Consider the following 21,217-nt stretch of genomic DNA (forward strand, 5'->3'; position numbering starts at 1 on the left):
AGAGGTTATATACTGCCGGGGTTGTGGCAAGACACACAGGTTCTGCAACAACATCCTTCCTCTAAGGCCAATATGAAACAAAAAAAAGTGAAGTTAACACACTTAACATTCTGCAAAATAGTGTAATAACAGCGGAAATCCGAACTACAGAAGCTTAGGACAGTCCAAATCTCTCAATTCACTTCTTTTAAAGGTAAGAATTCACTTTTTTTTTTAAATAGGAGTTTTAAACAATCATCATATATCATAATGGTCACTGACCTAAGTTTCGCTTTAAGTGAAGTCTCCCATTAACTGAAAATTAAGCATCCTATTGTCTGATCAGTAAACAGTCCTGATTAACCATTATTTTTAAATGACAGCCCAACAAACCTGCTGCAATGACTGTACTGGACGCGAATTCTACAGTTCCATGTACTGTATCCTTGCTCAGTGTGGCACTAGTGCACTACAAGTGCTTATACACGTGGGGAAGGAGGCTTTAATTAGAGCGGCTCCAAGAGCCACTCTAATAAAAGTGTCCAGAGCATCACAGGTATCAGCATCCTTGAGCTGAAAAAATGGCGGCAGGGGCACTTTAGCTAAAGCTTGAACAAGCTTTAATTAAAGCACCCTCATCACCATTTTTCATTGCAGGGACGCTGCAGTCTTCTGGACCATGGTAATTACCATGTTCCAGCAGACTTGATTAATCTTACAGCACATCAGAGCAGCACATTGGAGCAGCCTTGCTGTATGTGTATAGGCGCCCTACATGTTTACTTGTGGAGTTGTATTTTAAAACCAACTAAGAGGGTCATCATTCATCATATACTGTTCCTACTAGTGCTCATTCCTTGGACAATCTAGCACTCCTCCTGCAACAATGGGGACTCCTGGAAATCAATACCAATTTTTTAAAGACCTGCACATTTTCAGTTACTCTGCTCTCAATTATGGGTTGCTCTTTTCTATTTTCTCAGGCTTTTTCAGTTATTCTGTGCATAATATTAAAACCTACACAACAAGCTAGTCCGGTATCATACACATTTAAAGTTTATAAACATTTACATAGTTTTGAAGAATCTCTATATTGAGGAAGAAAAGGTTCCATTTACTCATAAGAAGATTTTGATAAGTTAGTGGTAGCAGCTCTGAGACTACCATTTTACATTCTATTTGTTTCACTGCTTGTATTAACTTGTAAAGATGAAAAATATAGCACTGTTAACTTCTACATTAAAAAACCCAACATATTGTGTTGCAAATTTTTTTTTTTCAAATGTTTGGGCTTTTTAACCTTAGCAACATCATTTTAATTTATTAAAAAACCCTTTACCACAGGAAAATATGCAAGTAGACAGCAGCAATATTTCAGTCGTTGTTAATTATTATAAAATTACTTTGTGTATATTTATTCTGAAACATAAATTGAGAACATGGAATTATAGTCTTTTCTTATTTGCCAAAAATCTGAGATTTTTTTTTAAACCCTTGTATAGAAAGAGTTGAAATAGGCCTGAGGCTCTTTCAGTGCTTTTTCCAAAGGCAATTTGGAAAGGCATAAACACAAGAAAATGCCATGAAAAGAAAAACAACTCCATGCTTACAATGGAAAATGTCATATCTACTTTTTGCCACCAACAACTCTTGAAAATACTAAGAATATAAGAGGTGCCATACTGCAGTGGAGACTAACCTTTTTGGCAAGTGTGCCACCGGTAAATCCAACACCCTTCCTAATTGCCACTTTGATCCCCTTCCCATGCCAAATCTACTGCTTTGCTTTCTTCTCCCTGCCCTGTGTTCCTTGCCTGATGTGCTGCTCTGCTTTGTGCTCTCTGTCCTATCTGTCACTGTGTCCCCTGGTCCCTCCCCAATCTGCCATATTCCACAGAAGCTGCCCATACCACAGCCTGGCCACCCCTGTAACAGTGGGTCAGATTCAAAGGTCCATCTAGCCCAGTATCTCACAGCAGCACAGCGTGGATGTTAAGAAGAGAATTAGTCCGGGACCGACCTAGTCTGGGACCACTTAGTTTCTTGTCCTCCTTCCCTAACAGCTGCCATCTTTGGAAATCTTTATTTGGAGGCTGTAGCCCATCTCACATAAATTCTGTCTAACCTTCTTTTGAACCTGGTTAATTATTCGCCTCTGCAACATCTTGTACAACATCTTGTGACAATGCATTCCACAAGTTACTTATACACCATGAAAAAAACCTTCCTTTTATTTTAAATTTGCTTCCTAATAATTTCATTGCATATCCCCTAGTTCTCATACTGTGAAAAATGGTAAAAAGTATAACCCTATTTACTCTACCCATGCCATTCATTATTTTATAGACCTCTATCCTATTCCTCCTCAGTCACCTTTTCTCTGAAAGTCCTAGTCTATTTGCTCTCCCCTTACAAGGAACCATGGCTCTGCTCTTTCTTTTTATCTTCTCTGTGCCTTGTCTAGTTTTACTATATCCTTTTGGAGTTGAGGGGAGGACTAGAACTGCAATCACTATTCAAGGCATGGGCATACAGACTAGCCACAGACTTCTGTTTTCACTTCCTTTCTTAAGAATGTTAGGGATTGTATTTGCTATTTTTGACTGCTGCTTAACAATGGGCTGATCTTTTCAGAGAAGTATCCGCAAGTTTCCTATGTCTGGCAGTGTTTCAGGCAAAGCAAACTTCTTCCTGTACAGTCATTAAGTGTTCCATACATGAGGGGTGTCAAACTCATCAGGCCCTGTTGGCCAAATGAATACCATGGGGCCAGCCCACAGGCTGGATGAATGGTGTAGAACCAGTCCACAGGCCAAAACAGGCCCATAGACCAGTCCTACATGCTAGAACCAGCAGGCAGCAGGGCAGGTCTGGCACAGGTACTACAATCATACAATCTCACCCCAGCCCCGTGATATGTGTACCTGCCTCGTGCACTGCATGCCCCCACACTGGTCCCATGCACTGCATGCACCTGCCCTGTCCCACATGCCACGTCCAGTGTGTGCCTAAATCCTGATCCTAAACAAGCTGCATTCAGGCCAAACCTTAACCTTACGTACAGAACTCTAAGAAGGCAGAGCCAGCTAATTTCCAATTAATTCAGTGCCAAACAGTCTGAAACATCCCTCATTGCATTGCATTGCATCAGGTCTCAGGTAATTATGCAGGGGAAACCTTAAGAAATGGATACCCACAAAGTATTATCAATTATAACTAACTGAAAAGACGTTCTTCTTCTTTAATCTGTGACTGGAAGCTCCAGGTTCCCAGCCCCTTGAAAAATCAGGTACAAAATGTCAGCAGGGGAGTGCCTAAAAATTTGTGCAAATGTTGGCCTTAAACAGAAAATGTGATTTAAAGTTACAAAAGACTTGCAGAGGGACTCACCAGCATACTATAGCACTGGAAACTATTTTAAGTCACTTTCAACTGATTCAACTTCAAGTTGACAATACTACTTTAGAAATAAAAACAAACAATAATCATGCTTATTAAAAGCTATTTTGACTGATTCCATAAAAATTCTGTAATGTTAACTTCTACATTTTGAAAAGTTACAAAAACACAATAATACAGATAAGACCACACCCAGGAAAAATCATACATGTTGTTTGATTCATTTCAGATACACATATTCTTCCCAAAATAAAAAACGTTATCCAAAATAAAGTCTGCAATTCAAAAATTCACAAGAACACGGTAATTGCACATCCTACACCCAACTACTACCATATTGTATGTTAAGACACCTTAAAATGCCCTTTAGACACAGAAAACTTATCAAATATACCTGCACATTTATAACTAGCCTATTTAGGGTTACCGTATTTCTGGTTCCAAAAAAGAAGATACCTGTTGAGGGGCAGACCTCACTCCCAACCCACAGCCCCCTGGCCCTGCCAGTATCACTCGCTCCAAATCTGTAGCCCCCATCCCTGCTGCTGCCTCTCACTCCAGAACTGCAGACCCCTGGCCTTACTCGTGCCCTTCAGTCCCAACCCACAGCCCTCCACCCCTGGTGCTGACCCTCACTCCTGACCTGCAGATCCCCAACCCTGCCAATGCCCCTCATTCACAACCCACAGTCCCCTACTTCCCACCCCCTGCTGGTACTCCCCTACTTCCCACCACACTCCCAAGCCACAGCCTCTCCAGCCCTGCTCGTTCCCCTCACTCCCAACCCACAGCCTCCTGCTCTCCCCAGCCCTGCTGGAGGGGGCTCCCAGCTGCCCCCGGCTCAGAGCGCAGTGACTCCAATTCATGTGTGGCAGTGGTACAGGTTAGAGAGAGGAGGAGGGGAGGCCTGTGGCACCTCCTGCCCTGGGCTGGGTCTCCTACACTGCACCAGGTGGCCTGCCCACAGCCCCCCTACCCCCAGGGCACGGTCTCCTGACTGCCCCATGCCTGTGAGCACAGACACTGGCCTTGGTGCCTCCAACCCAGCCACAGAGCTTCCAGCTTCCCCCACATGACCCCCGTGCCCCCTTCTCCCACTAGAGGGGCAGGTACCTCTGCCCTGCCCACCCTGCTCAGCCGCAGCCTAGCGCCAAGACAGCTTCCCCCCAGCACTGCCGGCCCCCTTCACACACCCATACCCTCCACACTCCCTTGCTACCCCTCCCGCCCCGACAGTCCCCAAGCCCTGAGCCTCCAACCCCTCTCCCCATAGACTTACTTGCATCCAGCTCATGAAGTTGTTCCCACCACCCTTCCTGGCTGCATGTTGGCCACATGCGCGTGCGCACAAACACACGCACGCGCACACACACCCCTTTCCCCGCTCCCACCAGTGGAGCACAGCAAAATCCCAGACATTGGTTCACATTTTAAAAAACTGCCAGGACGGAGATCAGGGGATACAAAAAGAGGACACATCCAGGAAAACCCAGATGTATGGTAACCCTTAAGACTATTATACAATTTTAATGAGACCAAACGAACTTCAAAAAACAAATTTACTTTCTGCCAAGATATCCAACGTTAAAGGTTGAGAAAATTCTGAATTCAACAAATGTGCTGTCTGCCATTTCGCCTACCAAAATATGCTCAAGATGCGATTATTTCCTCCTCTCTGGTCTCAGTGCTAGCAACTGCACTATATATTTGAGTCCATTCAAAATGCTGTTGCTACTTTCCTGGCTTGTCACTCATACCACCCACTTTCCCTCTACCATTTCTTTCAATAGTTTCCACTCTTCTATATCACATGAACTTCTTGTCCTTACCCTCAGATCCCTTCCCAGTTTGGCTCCACTCCAGCTGTCAGACCTACCATCTTACTGAAGTTAATACCTGCCTTCATTCAAATGACGATACCAGCTTTAATCATCTTATTCTCACAAGCACATTTACCCTTTCTCCTGAGCTACTCCTTACTTAAGAGAAAATTAGAGTTTCTGCTATGATTTATACTGCAAGAAGATGGCCCAAAGGAACTAATTTAAACCCACATGAACAAAGGGCTTTTCAAAATCAGGATTCAACTTGTCATTACATAAAGCAATTCAGCAAGTTATTAAGATATATAGCATCTTCAAACCTGACCCCTCTTTCTCCCCCACTGGATTCCTAACATCATGGCACCTGAGCACATCTGTTAAGATTTCAGAAAGTTTAACCCAATGTGTCTACATATTTGCTTATAAAGGAGCTTAGTTTTGCACTACTATGACATTTGCAGTCTTAACTCTAAACTTTGCAGTTGCATGGTATGTACCTACACACCTCTGTCAAGCCTAAGCCTGGTGGCTAGGATGTAACCAGTGATTCTCAGCCAGGGTGCCAAACAGCCTGAAACATCCCTCCCAGGCAGAAGGAGAGCTCTTGAAGGGTGCTGCCAGGGGCGAGATCAGCAGATAAGTGCAGGCTCTGCCTGGATGATCCCCCACCCCCACTACTTACCCCCTCTGCAAGAAGGTAAGCACTCTGTCCTCCTTGCCACCGGGCTTCTTCCCCTGCACCAGTGACCTCAGGTAACCCTGGGGCCACTTGACCTTAAGTAACCCCAAGCCTCAGTTCCTCAGCCAGCTTCTCTCTAGTCCACTGGTTCTAATCCTGGTTCTGTCAGCTTTCACTCCATATACTTCAACTCTCTCTCACCTTAACCTACCCCCAAGTACCCCAAACACACACATACATTCTGTACCAAGTTAGGAACTGACCTGTGTGTATATAGGTGGTTTGTGTGTGAACTGGTGAATATATATATCATTGTGTGTACGATATACATATTAGTGATCCGTGTATGTGTACTGGGTGTGTGGGTATTAACAACTGATTGTTGTCTAATTTTTGGTGTGTGTAGTGTGTATGTGCTTGAATTGGTAATAGGTATGAATGTGCCTAAGCTGGTAATCTTGGATGTGTATGTGCCTGAGTTGGTAGTGTATGTGTGTATATGCACCTAATTGATTTTTGAGTGTGTGCATGTGCAGTTGTACACCATGCCCTGTGTACACCACAGTCATCATGGTGTGACCAGTGGGGTCCCCAAGGCTCTGACCTTGGACCCATATTGTTCAACATCTTCATTAATGATGTGGACACTGGAGTCAGAAGCGGACTGGCCAAGTTTGCCAATGACACCAAACTTTGGGGCAAAGCATCCACACCAGAAGACAGGCAGGTGATCCAGGCTGACCTGGACAGGCTCAGCAAATGGACGGACGAGAACCTGATGGTGTTTAACACCGAAAAATGCAAGGTTCTCCACCTTGGGTGGAAAAACCTGCAGCATCCTTATAGGCTTGGCAGTGCTACGCTGGCTAGCACTATGGAAGAAAGAGACTTGGGGGTCATCACTGACCACAAGATGAACATGAGCCTGCAATGCGATGCTGCGGCTAGTAAAGCGACCAAAATGTTGGCTTGCATCCATAGATGCTTCTTAAGCCAATCCTGGGACGTCATTTTCCCCCTGTACTCGGCCTTGGTGAGGCTGCAGCTGGAGTACTGTGTCCAGTTTTGGGCTCCACAATTCAAAAAGGATGTGGAGAAGCTTGAGAGAGTCCACAGAAAAGCCACGCGCATGATCAGAGGTCAGGAAAACAGACCTTACGATGACAGGCTGAGAGCCATGGGGCTCTTTAGCCTGGAAAAGCGTAGGCTCAGGGGTGACCTGATGGCCACCTATAAGTTTATCAAGGTGACCACCAGTTTCTGGGGGAACTTTTGTTCACCAGAGCACCCCAAGGCATGATGAGGTTGAACGGTTATAAACTACTGCAAGACTGTTTCAGGCTGGACGTAAGGAAGAATTTCTTTACTGTCTGAGCCCCCAAGGTCTGGAACAGCCTGCCATCAGAGGTGGTTCAAGCACCTACACTGAACACCTTCAAGTTGCTTATCTTGCTGGGATCCTATGATCCCAGCTGACTTCCTGCCCTTTGGGCAGGGGGCTGGACTCGATGATCTTCCGAGGTCCCTTCCAGCCCTAACGTCTATGAAATCTATGAAATAAATCTATGAAATAAATTAGTTTTAGAGGTTATGAAGGGGAGCCTCAAGTCAAAAAGGGTTGAGAACCACTGATATCAATATAATACTTTTATATGTTGCGTGTTCAGAGGTTCTTTTTACCAGCTCCCAATGGGTGCCCTAGTAGAGGTTAAATATGACACTTGTTTAAAAAGATGAAATTAAAATAACTACAGTATCTCGGCCCAAAATCTCAAGGGAATGGGAAGGAATTCCAGAGGTCCCCAGATGTGAGGGAAATTGGTGGAAGTGAGACAGCCCTGATTTAAGTTATAGGTTATACTAGATTATCATACTAAAATGAACTAAGGACTTTACTCTGAATCAGAATGACATGATTGGAAAAAAAAAAAAAAAAGATAAAATCCCTTTCTCCTAATCTGGACCAAATCTTATAATTTATGGATCAGTGTGAACTGGGTATACCATTCCCAGCATTCTGTTCCACATCAGCACATTTTTATCTTATAACAGATGTCTAACAAATACATTCTTCTATTAACAAACATGTGAAGTATCATCACCCTAACTGAAAACAGTGGCCAACTAAGCAGAGCAGCCTGGGTCTGACAGCAACCAAGACAACCTTTTTTTAGAGAAACGTACAAGAAGCCCTGAAGTTGGCAATTTAAGACTAATTTGCTTAGGGGGATTTTTTCTTCACAATCTTCTATTAACTTAACAGAAATTTATAGCACAAGTGTATCCTTACCTAAACTTCTGCTGTCTTTTTAATATTTACAATCATAATACTAGATAGTCTTGGCCATAACAAGGTGAGAGAAGCAATTTAAAAGGCCTAGGACTGATGTGAATTTGACTCAACATATTTTGTTTGGACAGTTATTTCAAATTATTTCTGTTTGGTTACCCAAGGTTGTAGGCTTTTAGACTTTTCAGGACAACTCTCTTTTATCCCATTTCTATTTGAGGTCTTTCAGTACTACCAAAACATAAATAATAGATAGCCAGTCCTTTTTTGGATTCCTGTTAAATTATATGATAGCCTGTGGAGATCTACTGTGTAATTGTCTGCAAAATTACCTCCTTTTCAGTTCTAAACTTGCGTTCAGTTAGAATGAACTTGGTCCTCTACTGTCAGAAAGGAAGTAAAGCACCTGATTTTTTCACATAACTTGAATTAAAGGGCACATAAAAGGTAATGGTCCCAATTTTGTCACTTTCTTCATATGTAAACTTTCCATCCCTCTAATCATTCTTATCTTTAGTCTCCAAAAGCTTTCCTGTTTCAGAAGTCTTTTGAGGAAGGGCAAGTAGTAGTAAATACAAATTTTCAGGTAAGAGCATACCAACAATTAATGATAATAGCACAGTAAGATTTTCAGTACTATTGTCTGTACAGTTGTTCTCAACCTTCTGCCCTCAAGGGCCCAGTGAGTGGTTTGTGGCCAATCCACAGGCTGAATCCGGAGTGGGGTTGCCACACAGGGTCAGTCTATGAATAAATTCTGGTGTGCTGGCTCTACCCTGCACGCCAACCTGACTCTGCATCCCAGTTATGGCTACAGAGCAACTCTACTCCCTGAAGCAATTAAATGCGCAGGGCCATGCCATCCAGCCCACAGGGCTCCCTACCAGTCTGGAACTTTGGCAGTGGGGGAGTAGTGGCAGCACTAATAGCCACTACAATTAACACTACCACAATTCCCCCAGCACCAAATTTCCAGATCCATGGGCAGCCCTATGGATTGGATGACATGGCTTTGCGCACTGGAGGTTGAGAACCATTACTTTATAACATTCCTGGCTGATCTAGGATACAAGATTTATGCAGCAGAATGAGCTCTCAACATTTGCTACTTCTGCTCTGAGATGGTTTATTAGCATTCTACTCCCTCCTGTGTGTGTGTGTTCACAATACAGACTGGGAAAGTGCATTATTTAACCATGGCTTTAAAAAAAAATTAAGATCTATTTTTAGATAGCTGAAATTCTCCCTAAACCAGCATAGTGTAATCTAGATTTTTCTTCCACTGAAAGAATAATGCAAGGCTTTTTTTTATAAAAAGCAGAGTTATCATGCCCTTGGTTTAAAAGCAATGTTTTAGACTAGTAGCTAGTGACCAGAATAAATAATTTTATCAGGAAATCTGAACTAAGGCTGATAAAAAGCCATTTCAGAAGAGTAGTAACAACTATAAAATTTCTTGCTACGATATTTAGAAACATTATTCAGGTAAGTTTAGCTCAGTAATACCCACAGCAGTCACTGGAAAAAAGACTGAGATACGTGCTTTGTAGTACATGAGCATCAGTTTCTCTCCTACTTCCAAAAAGCCGTTACTAATCTGTAAGATATATAGTTGCAATTGAATTCTAACATGCACCTGTGCTTAACCTGAAAACAACTCTACAGAAGAAGTACATTCGGAGTTGCCAGTGTAAAGTATGCTGACTGCTAATTTGGTTAGACTGCTGTTTACCTAGTTTTATTAAAACTCAAGATTTTGGGGAGCTAAGTAATTCTATTTCTAAAAGTAGTTCAATACATGCCACTATCCTCTTCTTTCAAACACCCAATACTTGCTGAATTACCTCTTTCCTTTGAATCACTATAAAATGAATATTATTTTATCCCTCAAAACAAAACATTTAAAATGTTGATAACCTTCTATGTTTAGTCAAACTTTTTCCCCCTTTCCTTCTATTTTAGTGACCACGCGCTTCTGTTGTTGCTCAGTTGATAAAAATTCATGACAAAGTTATCACACTACTTTTTTAAACGTACTCAAGGCATAAATAAGGAAAAGGTTAAAAAGAAAACACACGCACCCATAGACGGATGTGACGCTGCACAGGTACAACTAAATAATTAATTAGGAAACAGACCATTCATTGCAGGCAGTGATGTGAAGAAAGGAACAATTTAAGATTGAAATCTCATGCTAAATTAATCAGCCTGGGAGTTTGGGAACAACAGGTAATATCTTGTTACTTGCAGAATTAGATTGTTTGATAGAATAATTTTTAGAACAGAACTGCACTTCAAATCCTCCTGCCAGTGACAATGAAGACACTTCATCCCCTCTTGGTTAGTTTATTGTTTCTTTTTAAACCTTCTCCAAAACCGATATGTTCCAATAGCACCAAGCGTCCCAAAACTGAACCTAGGGCCACTAACCTGGGTTAGTCGCAAACATGATTTTATCCAATTCGAGCTACTCCTCGCTTAACGTCATGCTTATGGTCTTGAAAAATGTGACTTCAAGCAAAACAATACTAAGTGAATCCAATTACGTCACTAGCAACTGGCAGCCAAACAACATTACAACCAAACACCGCACAACTTTAAATGAGCATGTCCTCTAATAGATCAGGGACGTAATAACGAAACAACATTAACCGGGACGATGTTAAGTGAGGAGTACCTGTACATAGGTCTCCCACCACCGTGAATCTGTTTGGATTCCTGTAACAATTCCCTTGATCTCTTTCATCTTCCAAGTTAAATGCAATACCTTTTACTGTTTGTATGTTAAAAATTAAGAGTATAAATTTGCCTTCAGATTTTTAGTTTCAAAATGCATGAACTAACATGGTTACATTCCACTTCATCAGCCCTTCCAAAGACAACTAATTTAACTGACATATATAATGTACAGAAAGATTTCTAGAAATTACCCATTTCCAACATAAAACAAATACTTAAACAACCCCGCCCTCCACCTCTCCCAAGATGTGTGCGCCTCCAGGCACAGATCTCTAACATAAGTGACAGTTTCATCAAGATGCACTCTTAAAAGACTAGATACTGTACTGAAGATTATTCACTTTCTAAATCTGTAACTGCATATTACTAGATAAGCCATTATGATTTACATACTTTTATCCACCAAAAGTACATATTAAAGCTACTCTATGTTTTGCATAACAGCTCCTTCTCTGTCTCCATCTCTTCCAAATACCAGGTTTCCTCTACTGCTCACTAAAGCTGTGGACACATGTTCATTTGCTGTGCTATACTGCCTCAGCACTTTGTAGTGCTACAAAAATAAAGTGCTACATGGACATGCATGCTGCTGCAAGTAGACCCCCTGTGACCCTCCTCCCACCCACTACACGTAACTGGACACACATAACATGTGACTCTTTGAAAACAAAACTTTTCTGTGGTGGATCCACATTTTTTGTGGCACTGCAGATGTGTGAACCTTCACTTTCTGTAGAGCTACAAGGGGGTTTCGGTCCATAATTTAAGGGCTTCTTACTCCTCCTACAAATCATTGCTAACCCCTCCCCTCTGGTTTCCTCAGGCATACAAACACTAACATTGAACAGGAAGTCCCACAAACTTCTACTTGTATTGATTATATATTATATGTCCTTGCCATGATCCTATAAGCCCATGTATTGCACTATATAAAAATAACTAACCTGACTGATATGTAAGATCTAAGCTACTTTGTTTTTCTGAGTAAACACACTAGCAATCTACATCTTCATTAAAAATAAAACAATATTCCAACCTTATGACTGAAAGTCTATCACTGAAATGACAACTCTTGGAATATGTCAGCCTTCATATAAGATACAGGTAACCATAACAGAATGCTTCGTCCTTGGATTCAAATATTTCAAACTTGTCCTGACTTGCTTACAAAACATACCTCAGATGGGAGCAGTTTTCCAATCAGACTCCTTATATGCACCTGCCACAGCACTCACTAGGAGAGATTGCAATCTCTTATGACCAGGGTGATACATCAGTTAACATACAGCCTTCAGATACCACTCAATTTGTTATGCCCATGGCGCTAAACTTACGGGTTTTCCAGCATTAACACTATGAACTTTTATTTTCACAGGTTGGTTCCCAGTCCCTGATTCTTGGTAGATGCTTGGACTACAGGCTTTAAGTCACAAGCAACATTTCCTTATTTAACTGCAATAATTCAAGGCTTGTGGAAACTGTTCATTTGATAGCACCGCTGCCCTTATATTTGAATTGTTACACTACGTGCATGCAATGGAAGTACAAGATTCATGTTATCAGTGCACCTCACCTGCACCTACAGAGGAGCCACTTAGGAATTACCCACCGAATAACAATACTATTGGCCATAATTTGCCATTTTTCTCTTTAGGAGACTTCAGTTCCTAGATCTGATAAATAAGACATGTAAGAAGCCCTAACAATAAAAAGAGCAAATCATTTTAATGATTTTAAAAACTGAAATGACAGGGCATAAATATACCCTCTAAAAATGCAACTAAAATTCCTACGGATTTTAAATGTGGATTTTCTGCACATGCACAAAACAAATCCTGATCTCATTTTTTAATCGCATCAGCCTCAAAAACTTTGCAAGCTAACAAACTGCACAAGCTCCAAAGGAGCCATTCTGGTATGTCATCCCAGCAATTTCACCAAGGTACAATAAACTCTAACAATTTGGGGGGAAAAAAAAAAGAGCGAGTGAGCAAGAGAGAACAACATTGCTTAAAGGAATCCAAAGTAATTACCAGTTTTTCAAGAATTGATAAAAACTTTTCTTTGCTAATCACTGAAAATAGCCAACTACACAACCCAAGAACATGGGGACCGGACTTGATGATCTTACAGGTCCCTTCCAGTTCTATTTTTAAAAAGCCAAAAGAGCTGCTCTTTGTTCTTAATCAGAACTATGACATTTCTTCCTTTCTTGGGCAAAGGAAGATCAGTCAAGATTCCTCTAAGCCTCTTTGGATGCCTGGATCTCCGAACATCTGGCTGAAGTGGGAAAAGCATTCCAGGTCCTACCAAGCCAGGAGCAGACCTGGCTGACTTTCACTTGGGGGGATTCTGCCCAAGGACAAGGAGTCACTGAGCCCATCTGTTTCTCTGACCCCCACCCCCAGTCCCAGCGTTTGTCACCAGCTGCTGGTGCCATGCATCTTCCCAGCCACATCTACAGAAGCAGCAGTCCCAGGGTCCCCAAGCAGGGTCGGGTGTCCCTATTCAAGGTCTCCCTGAACACACCACGGGTCCCCGAGCTGCTACATAGCCCCTCTCCCCCCAGCATCCCTGTCTCCTGCGGACCTGCCACAGCCCAAAGCAGCTGTCTTCCCCCTGGCACTGAAAGGGGCTGCGGGAGAGGGTAGCTTGCCCAACCTGGGTCTGACAGAAGGGGGCAAGGCCCAGGCTGAGTGGGGCGGCCCTCCGGGCTCCCCCAGGCAGCGGGACCAGCCCCCCGGGCGTGCCGGGCCTGGCAGGAGGTCAAGTGCACCCCGTCCCCGGCCGGCAGAGGGCGGCTCTGCTCCGCCGCCCGAAGCTGTGCGCGTCCCTCCCCCCGGCCGGGCAAGCGGCGCCCGATGCCGCCCCCCGCGGGCAGGAGCTGCCAGCAGGGGCCAGAGAAGGGGAGGCGGACGAGAAGACCCGGCCTCGCCGCCGCCCCGCGCGCCCCTCTCGGGCCTGCAAGCGCCACAGGCCGCAGCCGCCGCCGCCCGGCCCCAGGCTGCCGCGGCGCTTGGACCCGGAACCGGAGCGGGCCCGGGACACGCACTCACCCGCATCCTGCCCCACGGGCTCGGCTCCTCGGCGCGCGGCGCCAGCGACGACCAGAGCAGCAGCAGCCCCAGGAAGCCGCCCGCCACCAGCCCGACGCGCAGCAGCAAGCCCAGCTTCAGCCGCATCCTCATCCGCCCGGCCCCGCTCCCCTGCCGCCGCCGCCGCCGCCGCTCCTCCGCCCGCCCGCCCGGCGCCGCCCCCTGCTCGCTGCCTCGGCGCGCCCGCCGCAAACTTTTCCTGCCTGCGGCCCGGCCCGGCCCGGCGCGGCGCGGCGAGGAGGAAATCCGCGGCAGCCGGCTCCACGTGGCCGGGCTGGAGCCCGCGGGCGTTGCCGCCTCCGCCCCCTCCCCCGCGGCGGGGAGAGCCGTGCCAAGCCCTGCGGCTGCTCGCGGCGCCCTGCCCGGCCGCTCCCCTCCCCGGCGCCGGGCGGGGGCGCGGACCCCTGCTTCGCCCACGCGAGCTCCCCGCGGGCGCCGGGCCTCGCAGCGCCTCACCCGAAGGCAGCATCCTGCCTCTGCCACCAGCTGAGGTGCCTCCTCACCATGTATCTGGGGCCATGAAGACAGATTTCCTTACGTCCTCCAGGGGATAACTGTTCTTCTGGCCTGGTTCGAGGTGTTGGGGCTTAAAGCCTGCTTTCTGGAAATGGGAGGTTCCTCCCTAGCTTGTTTCTGTGCCCACATGGCTGAGGGCAGGCGAAGCTTGGGGCATGTGAGCCCCATGTTTCCTGGCTTGGGCCTGCACATAGGATGCCCACTAAAAGAGTTTGGAAATATCTGAAGCCCCTGGTAGGGGTGGAGGATGTGACTGGGCTTGCAACATGAAACATTTCTTTTAAAAAAAAAGTGCATTGTGCCTCCAACTGGCAGGCTGGAAAGGACACTAGAAGTGCCATGTAGGAAACCAGACCGTCCTCCGTCTTGTCCAGTCTCCTATGTCACTCCTGGATTCAGCTAAGGGCCTGTGGGCACTGTCTGGCATGCTCTGCTCCGTGCTCACAAGGGAAACTCGACACGCTTGTTTTCCCTCTGACTGGCACTCCTGTCTGTTTTTTTCATTTGTCCCCAAAAATTTGTTGTCCCCTTTTCCTGCAGCCTCCCTGCCTAAGGGAGGCCAATGACTGACTTGGTAGACTGCACCCACGTGTTTTAAAGGATGACAAATAGGCCCACATTGCACCTGGATTCGGCTGAGGGCTGGCAGGTGCTGTCCAGTGTGTTCTGCTCCGTGTCCCCACTTGGCAGTCTTCTTTTGAACCTCTGACCTCCGTTTCTGTCCGTTTTCATCATTATTTGTCCTAAGCATTCAGTAACTCATCACTAGTGTCCCCTGGATTAAAGGGGGCTTATAGTTTCCTTGGCGGGCCTGGCCCATGAAATCCCTTCAAGTGTAAAAAGGCCTGTCACACATGGATTTGTCTGAGGGCCAGTGGGCACTGTCCAGTGTGCTCTGCTCAGTGTCTCCCCTTGGCAATTATTATGAACCTCTGACTTCCACTCCTGTCCCCATTTTCATCATTTTTATCTCAAGTAATCTGTAAAATGTCATTTGTGGCCCCACATACTAATGGGGGCTTATAGTTGCCCCTCGTAATAATGGGGGCTTATAGTTCCCTCGGCAGGCCTGGGCCAACGGCTCTCCTTGACGTATTAAAAGTCCTGTGTTGCACATGGACTTGTTTGAGAGCCATCGGGTGCTATCTTGTGAGCTCTGCCCAGTGCCCCATCACCTCCTGCTTGGCACACTAGTTATTAACCTTTGACCATCACTCCCATCCCTGTTTTTTATCATTTGTCCCAAGCAATCAGTTGCCACTTTCTCAGTAGTCCACCTCTCTGAGTGGGGCTTATAGTTTCCTGTAGTGGGCCTTTAGCCCATGAATCCAAAGTGTCCTGTGTCATACACAGACTTGTTTGAGGACCAGTGGGGGCTGTCCAGCATGCTCTGCTTGGTGCCCCCTCTTGGCACTAGTGTTAAACCTCTGACCTTACTCCCATCCCTGTTATGTCTGCAGTTGTCCCCAGAAATCAGTTTTTGTCTACCTAGTGACCTCCCCTTCTGGACACTGGGCAGCATTCTTTAAGCAACAAATAGGCCTGTGTTGCACATGGACTCATTCAAGGACCAGTGGCCACCGACTGGTGTGGTCTGCTCTGCAGCTCCTTCCTGATCCCTTATTTCAAACCTATTATGTCACTCCCTTCCCTGTTTTCTTTTCATTTTGTGCCAAGAAATCTGTTTGTCAGTCACCTCCCTTTTTCAAGGAGTTTTATAGTTTTTCCAGGCATTGGCCATAATCCCTTGAAAGTAGCAAACAGGTCCGTGTCACACATGGACTCATTAAGGGGGCCAGTGGATGCTGCCGGTGGGCTCTGCTCTGTATCCCCCTCCAGGGTGCTCATTTGAACCGATAACCTTCACTCTTGCCCCTGTTTTGTCTTTTGTTTGTTCCACGAATTCAGTTGATACATACCCAGTAGTTCCCACTATTAATGGGGGGGGCTGTTGCTCTGTGGGCTGAAGGTCCATGTCCCCAGTATGTGTCAAATAGGCCTGTCACACATGGACTCATTTGAGGGCTGGTGGGCACTGGCCAGTGGGTTCTGCTCTATGCTTCTCTTCAGTGCACTCATTTTAAACCTATGACCCTTACACCCATCTTTAGTTGTCCCAACCAATCAGTCATATGCCCTTCATGGCCCCCCTCATCAAATTGAACTTGGGTGCCACTCCATTCACAAAAGTTATGGTGGAGTGTTTCAAGTTCAGTGAGGTGTGCCTCAATATAAAAAGGTTGAGAACCACGGTTCTAGAAATATCTCATGGATTACTATATCTCCCCAGATAATCTTTGCTGTTGCAGAAAATAAGAAACTAAACAACTTCCTGACTTTGTATCATTACTTAGGCTATCACTCTACAAATAGTCAAGAATACAGGCTTAGCTTTATTCACTAGCTCATTGAAATCCAGTCCTTTTGTAGTCCCTGTCACCATAGTATCAACCTGCTCTCTTGTAAACAAACTGTTGTATACAGCCTGAAGAAAAACAAGGATGGTGTAAGTGCAGAACTGTTTCCCAAGTCAATGAGGTTTTTCAAAACTTGGGGGTAACTAAAAGAGAAAATAAGCCACCTGTTTCCTTATTTGACACTTGCATTCAGTTGCAGTGAAAGCCAAGCATCCGATCACTTCCTTTTCCAAAGTTTTGAAAAAATGTGTAATACTTCAAGCATAATTCTCTTCTGAAAACCACTATGTGAAAGCACCTTGTTAACTAAAACATCTGTGCGTACTCGGTCATAGCATGTTACTTTATTGACATTTTTGTTTTCTATTCTGTTTGCGCTGCAAGAATACGCTATATCCAAGAATCCTGAATTTTACCTTGCAGCGATAATTTACTATTAGAGTAAAATGGGGTATTGCATCATGAGTCTATTTTTTAAGGTAACTTGGTTCTTAACATGCCTGGGAATTGACTGAAACTAGTATAGCTCGATTAGTGCTGTTGGATTGTTCTTTTCTCTGGAATAATTTGGTGTGGAAGGGGAGAAATATAGGCTGATGCTATGTTGAAGTCATGCAGTTAAAAGCTCCAGTCCTCCAAGCACTTAGCAAGTGCCTAACTTAACATGTGGGCGTGTCAATGACAGTTTTACATCTGGAGTTTGAAAAATTTACCAGACACCCACTAGTTATAGGCAGCTACAAAGGACAGGAGTCACTGAGGTCGTTATAAATTAGAACTTCAGCTCTTAGAAGGATAATGAAGATAGCTTTCCCCTTTCTGCTCTGACTAGAGAGAGGCAATTAACAGGTTTAGCCTAAAATCAGCAGAAAATAAGCTAGGGTGGCCCCTTAGGCTGCAAACAGATGTCCCAGTTGTCCCAGGATAAGCCATTTTATCCCAGGAGAAACTACAACTGTGCAACCATTTTAATGCTCAGAAAGCAAAAGACGTATGTGTACCAGTAGGTTCAAGGCATAGTACAACTGGGTACTAGAAGAGTTTCTTTGACTGACTAGAATGGTAAGTCTGACAAACTGTAGCCTCTTCAGACCATCAATGGACCATCATGTCCATTGTCCAGGGATAAGAGGTAGTGAAAGTTTATCCCGGGATATTGCAAAGTACATCTGTACAGTTATCCTGGGATTGCACCATTGACTCAATGGCAGAAAAGCAGCACTGCATTTACCTGCTTACTAAACCCTGATTAGGAAGGTGGTGTATGTACACAGCAATCCCACAGTATTTATATTCCCAGGTAAACACAGGTATAACCTATCCAGGGACAAATACAACACCTTTTCTAGAGACTAACAAATTAATCTCTAAGGTGCCACCCTACCCTACCTTGTGTTGTGAAGAGGTGAAGTCACTATCCCCACCTAGTCTCAATTTTTGGGACCTTCTCTACCATGGCTGATATTAGTGTTTCCCTCTATTACTGCTCATAGCATTTTCAGGAAGAAAATAATCATTATTTTTTAGTCTTAGAACTGTTCACAGGATTGTACAACTGACAACAGCCTGATAGCTACACTTTGCTCCTGTTTGGCAAACTTATGATCAATAACAAAGCTTGCAGACTAAGGAAGACAATGTTGTATCAGTTCACATTTGTAAAATCATCTGCATAAGCTTGTTTCTAATTGAAAGTGCAAATTCTGTAAAAATCAATAGATGAGATTGCCAGGCTCATCAGGAAAAGCTTCATGTGAATACTGTAATCCAGTGATCCTCAACCAGGGTGCCTTGAGAGCCTTTCAAGGGTGCCACATGTTAGCACTGCTAGGTGTGCAACCATGATTCACATGCTAACCTCAGAGAGTTCAAAGAAGACATTCTGATCTGTTCTGGTCTGAGTATTTAACAGAAGAATTGGTTTATTATTTTTACCTAGTGAAAAAACAAGCCAAAACTAAGAGCTGGCATTATGTGAGGGGTGCCATAAATCTAAGATTTCATAGATTTCATAGACATTGGGGCTGGAAGGGACCTCGGGAGATCATCGAGTCCAGCCCCCTGCCCAAAGAGCAGGAAGTCAGCTGGGGTCATAGGATCCCAGCAAGATAAGCGTCCAATTTGCTCTTAAAGGTGTTCAATGTAGGTGCTTGAACCACCTCCGATGGCAGACTGTTCCAGACCTTGGGGGCTCGGACAGTAAAGAAATTCTTCTTTATGTCCAGCCTGAAATGGTCTCACAGTAGTGTATAACTGTTGGACCTCATCATCCCTTGGGGCGCTCTGGCGAACAACCATTCCCCCAGATCCTGGTGGTCACCCCTGATAAACTTATAGGTGGCCACCAGATCACCCCTGAGCCTGCTCTTTTCCAGGCTAAAGAGCCCTATGGCTCTCAGTCAGTCATCGTTAGGTCTGTTTTCCTGATCATGCGTGTGGCTTTTCTCTGCACTCTCAAGCTTCTTCACATCCTTTTTGAATTGTGAAGCCCAAAACTGGACACAGTACTCCAGCTGCGGCCTCACCAAGGCTGAGTACAAGGGGAGAATGATGTCCTCAACCAGGGGTGCCATAAATCTAACAGTGGATGCCTTGAATCTAAAAAGGTTGAATACCACTCCTTTAAGCCCTGCTAATGACAGACTCTCCTGTAAATTGCCTCAAGGCAATAGTCCCTTTTTGACATTGGCAGATAAGTGTGATTTTTCTTGTACAGGAGCAGAAGTTTCGCTTCTGGGAGGTAGTTTTTTTTCTAGTGGACAGGGCAATGGGGTAGGAATCATAAAGCCTAAGCTCTGTGTCTGGCACTGGCAGTGATCAGCTATATAACCATGGGCAAATCACTTCAGAGCACATCTGTTTTTCTTGTCTTCTTTATTTGACTGATACGATCTTTAGAGAAAATGACCTCATCCATTTTCTGTTTTAGAGCACCCAAAGCAATGGGATCCCAGTTGTGGTTGGACCTTCTAGATATTGCCAAACTTGTAATAATGAACTTGGAAGTCAACTTTTCTGTTACTTACAAGTTTTTAAGTATTATTCTTTCCAGGTAATCAAAAATGTTTTCTCCTAGATATTTAAATACAATAACTAGCTCAAAACTAGTCTTTTTAAAAAATAAAATAAAATGGAAGAGTATATTATTCACTATGGCTCAATTCAAAATGGTCAAGTAAAATCTATTTAGACTGTCCACAATAAAGCCCTGTTGTTTTAAGTTGTGACTAAGTACAATTTTGAAGAATATTTTTCATAACGTTATGAACACAGGAAAACAAGCTTTCTCTCCCTCTCTCATGTTAAATACAATTTTTCTGCCAGTTCAGTGAAAATACAATTACACTGCACAGTTATACGCAGTGCTTTATCTCCTCAGAACGCTGTATAATCCTGAAGGGCACAGATTAGAATCCTCCTGAATTTAGTTAAGGAGCTATCCTGTCAGCATACCTCAGCCCAGTTAAACCACATCTACTGTCTCTGTTCAAAGACTACTAATAAGGATGCTAGATGTCACAATATTCTTTTTTGTGTATGAAAACCATTCTACTAGGCATTGTATCAATTCCACCTATTAGTTTTCATATAAGCCATCAAAGAGCTGTCAGACAGTATTATTTTTAGTCATTATTAACCTTTGCTGTACTTGAACTGGTGACCTATTGTGACCTAAAGGTGAAGTATCCAATTACCAATCGCCTAAGGCCTAAGCCATTCAATCATCTTACTGCCAGGGATTTGGGGGATGGTATCTGGAGCAGGGCCACTAGAAAAATGTCAAAGCTGTTTGCATCATACAAACAAGGCTTTGGATATACAACTCAAGAACAGTCCTGATATACTTGCCCATCCTAAAACATTTTAGCTACTGACTTCAGTTTCTTAACCATTTTAATGCTCAGAAAGCAAAAGACATATGTGTACCAGTAGGATCAAGGCATAGTACAACTGGGTACTAGAAGAGTTTCTCTGACTGACTAGAATGGTAAGTCTGACAAACTGTGGCCTTTTCAGACCATCAGTGGGTGGTATTTTTGATTTTCAGTCTTCTGTACTTGACCAGTGCTGTTGGCAGTACCAAAACGTATTCAGTTTGTTACTTTTAGCCTTGGGGTACATGAGAATGTGCACACACACCTTCATATAGGCTCTTTCACCTCATGTAACTAGGTGAGGCTGAGAGGGGCACCAGCTCTGGGCATCAATTTGCGGGTGTACCAGAATGATACCCACTCTGCTAGAGTCTTCTCTGCACAGGAACTGAGCTTGAGAAGCCC

The 21,217-nt window shown here is 44.3% G+C and overlaps 1 protein-coding gene across 3 annotated transcripts in view; it reads right to left on the reverse strand.

Annotated features, from left to right (window-relative positions):
• The window catches only part of GALNT7 (polypeptide N-acetylgalactosaminyltransferase 7), a 104,699-nt gene extending 84,723 nt beyond the window's left edge, over nt 1–19,976 (reverse strand). For 2 of the 3 annotated variants that reach the window (XM_090036185.1, XM_090036186.1), the window contains exon 1: nt 13,966–19,975. In XM_090036185.1, coding sequence (XP_089892311.1) covers nt 13,966–14,097 — 132 coding nt within the window. In that variant the 5' untranslated portion in view covers nt 14,098–19,975. Of the gene's footprint in view, nt 1–13,965 lie in introns of all 3 variants that reach the window. The other variant, XM_090036187.1, reaches the window with a different exon arrangement.
• Nucleotides 19,977–21,217: the final 1,241 nt, after the last annotated feature.

This window comes from Crocodylus siamensis, chromosome 2 (genome assembly GCF_052110815.1).
Source record: "Crocodylus siamensis isolate JL-2025a chromosome 2, ASM5211081v1, whole genome shotgun sequence".
NCBI classification, from domain to species: domain Eukaryota; kingdom Metazoa; phylum Chordata; order Crocodylia; family Crocodylidae; genus Crocodylus; species Crocodylus siamensis.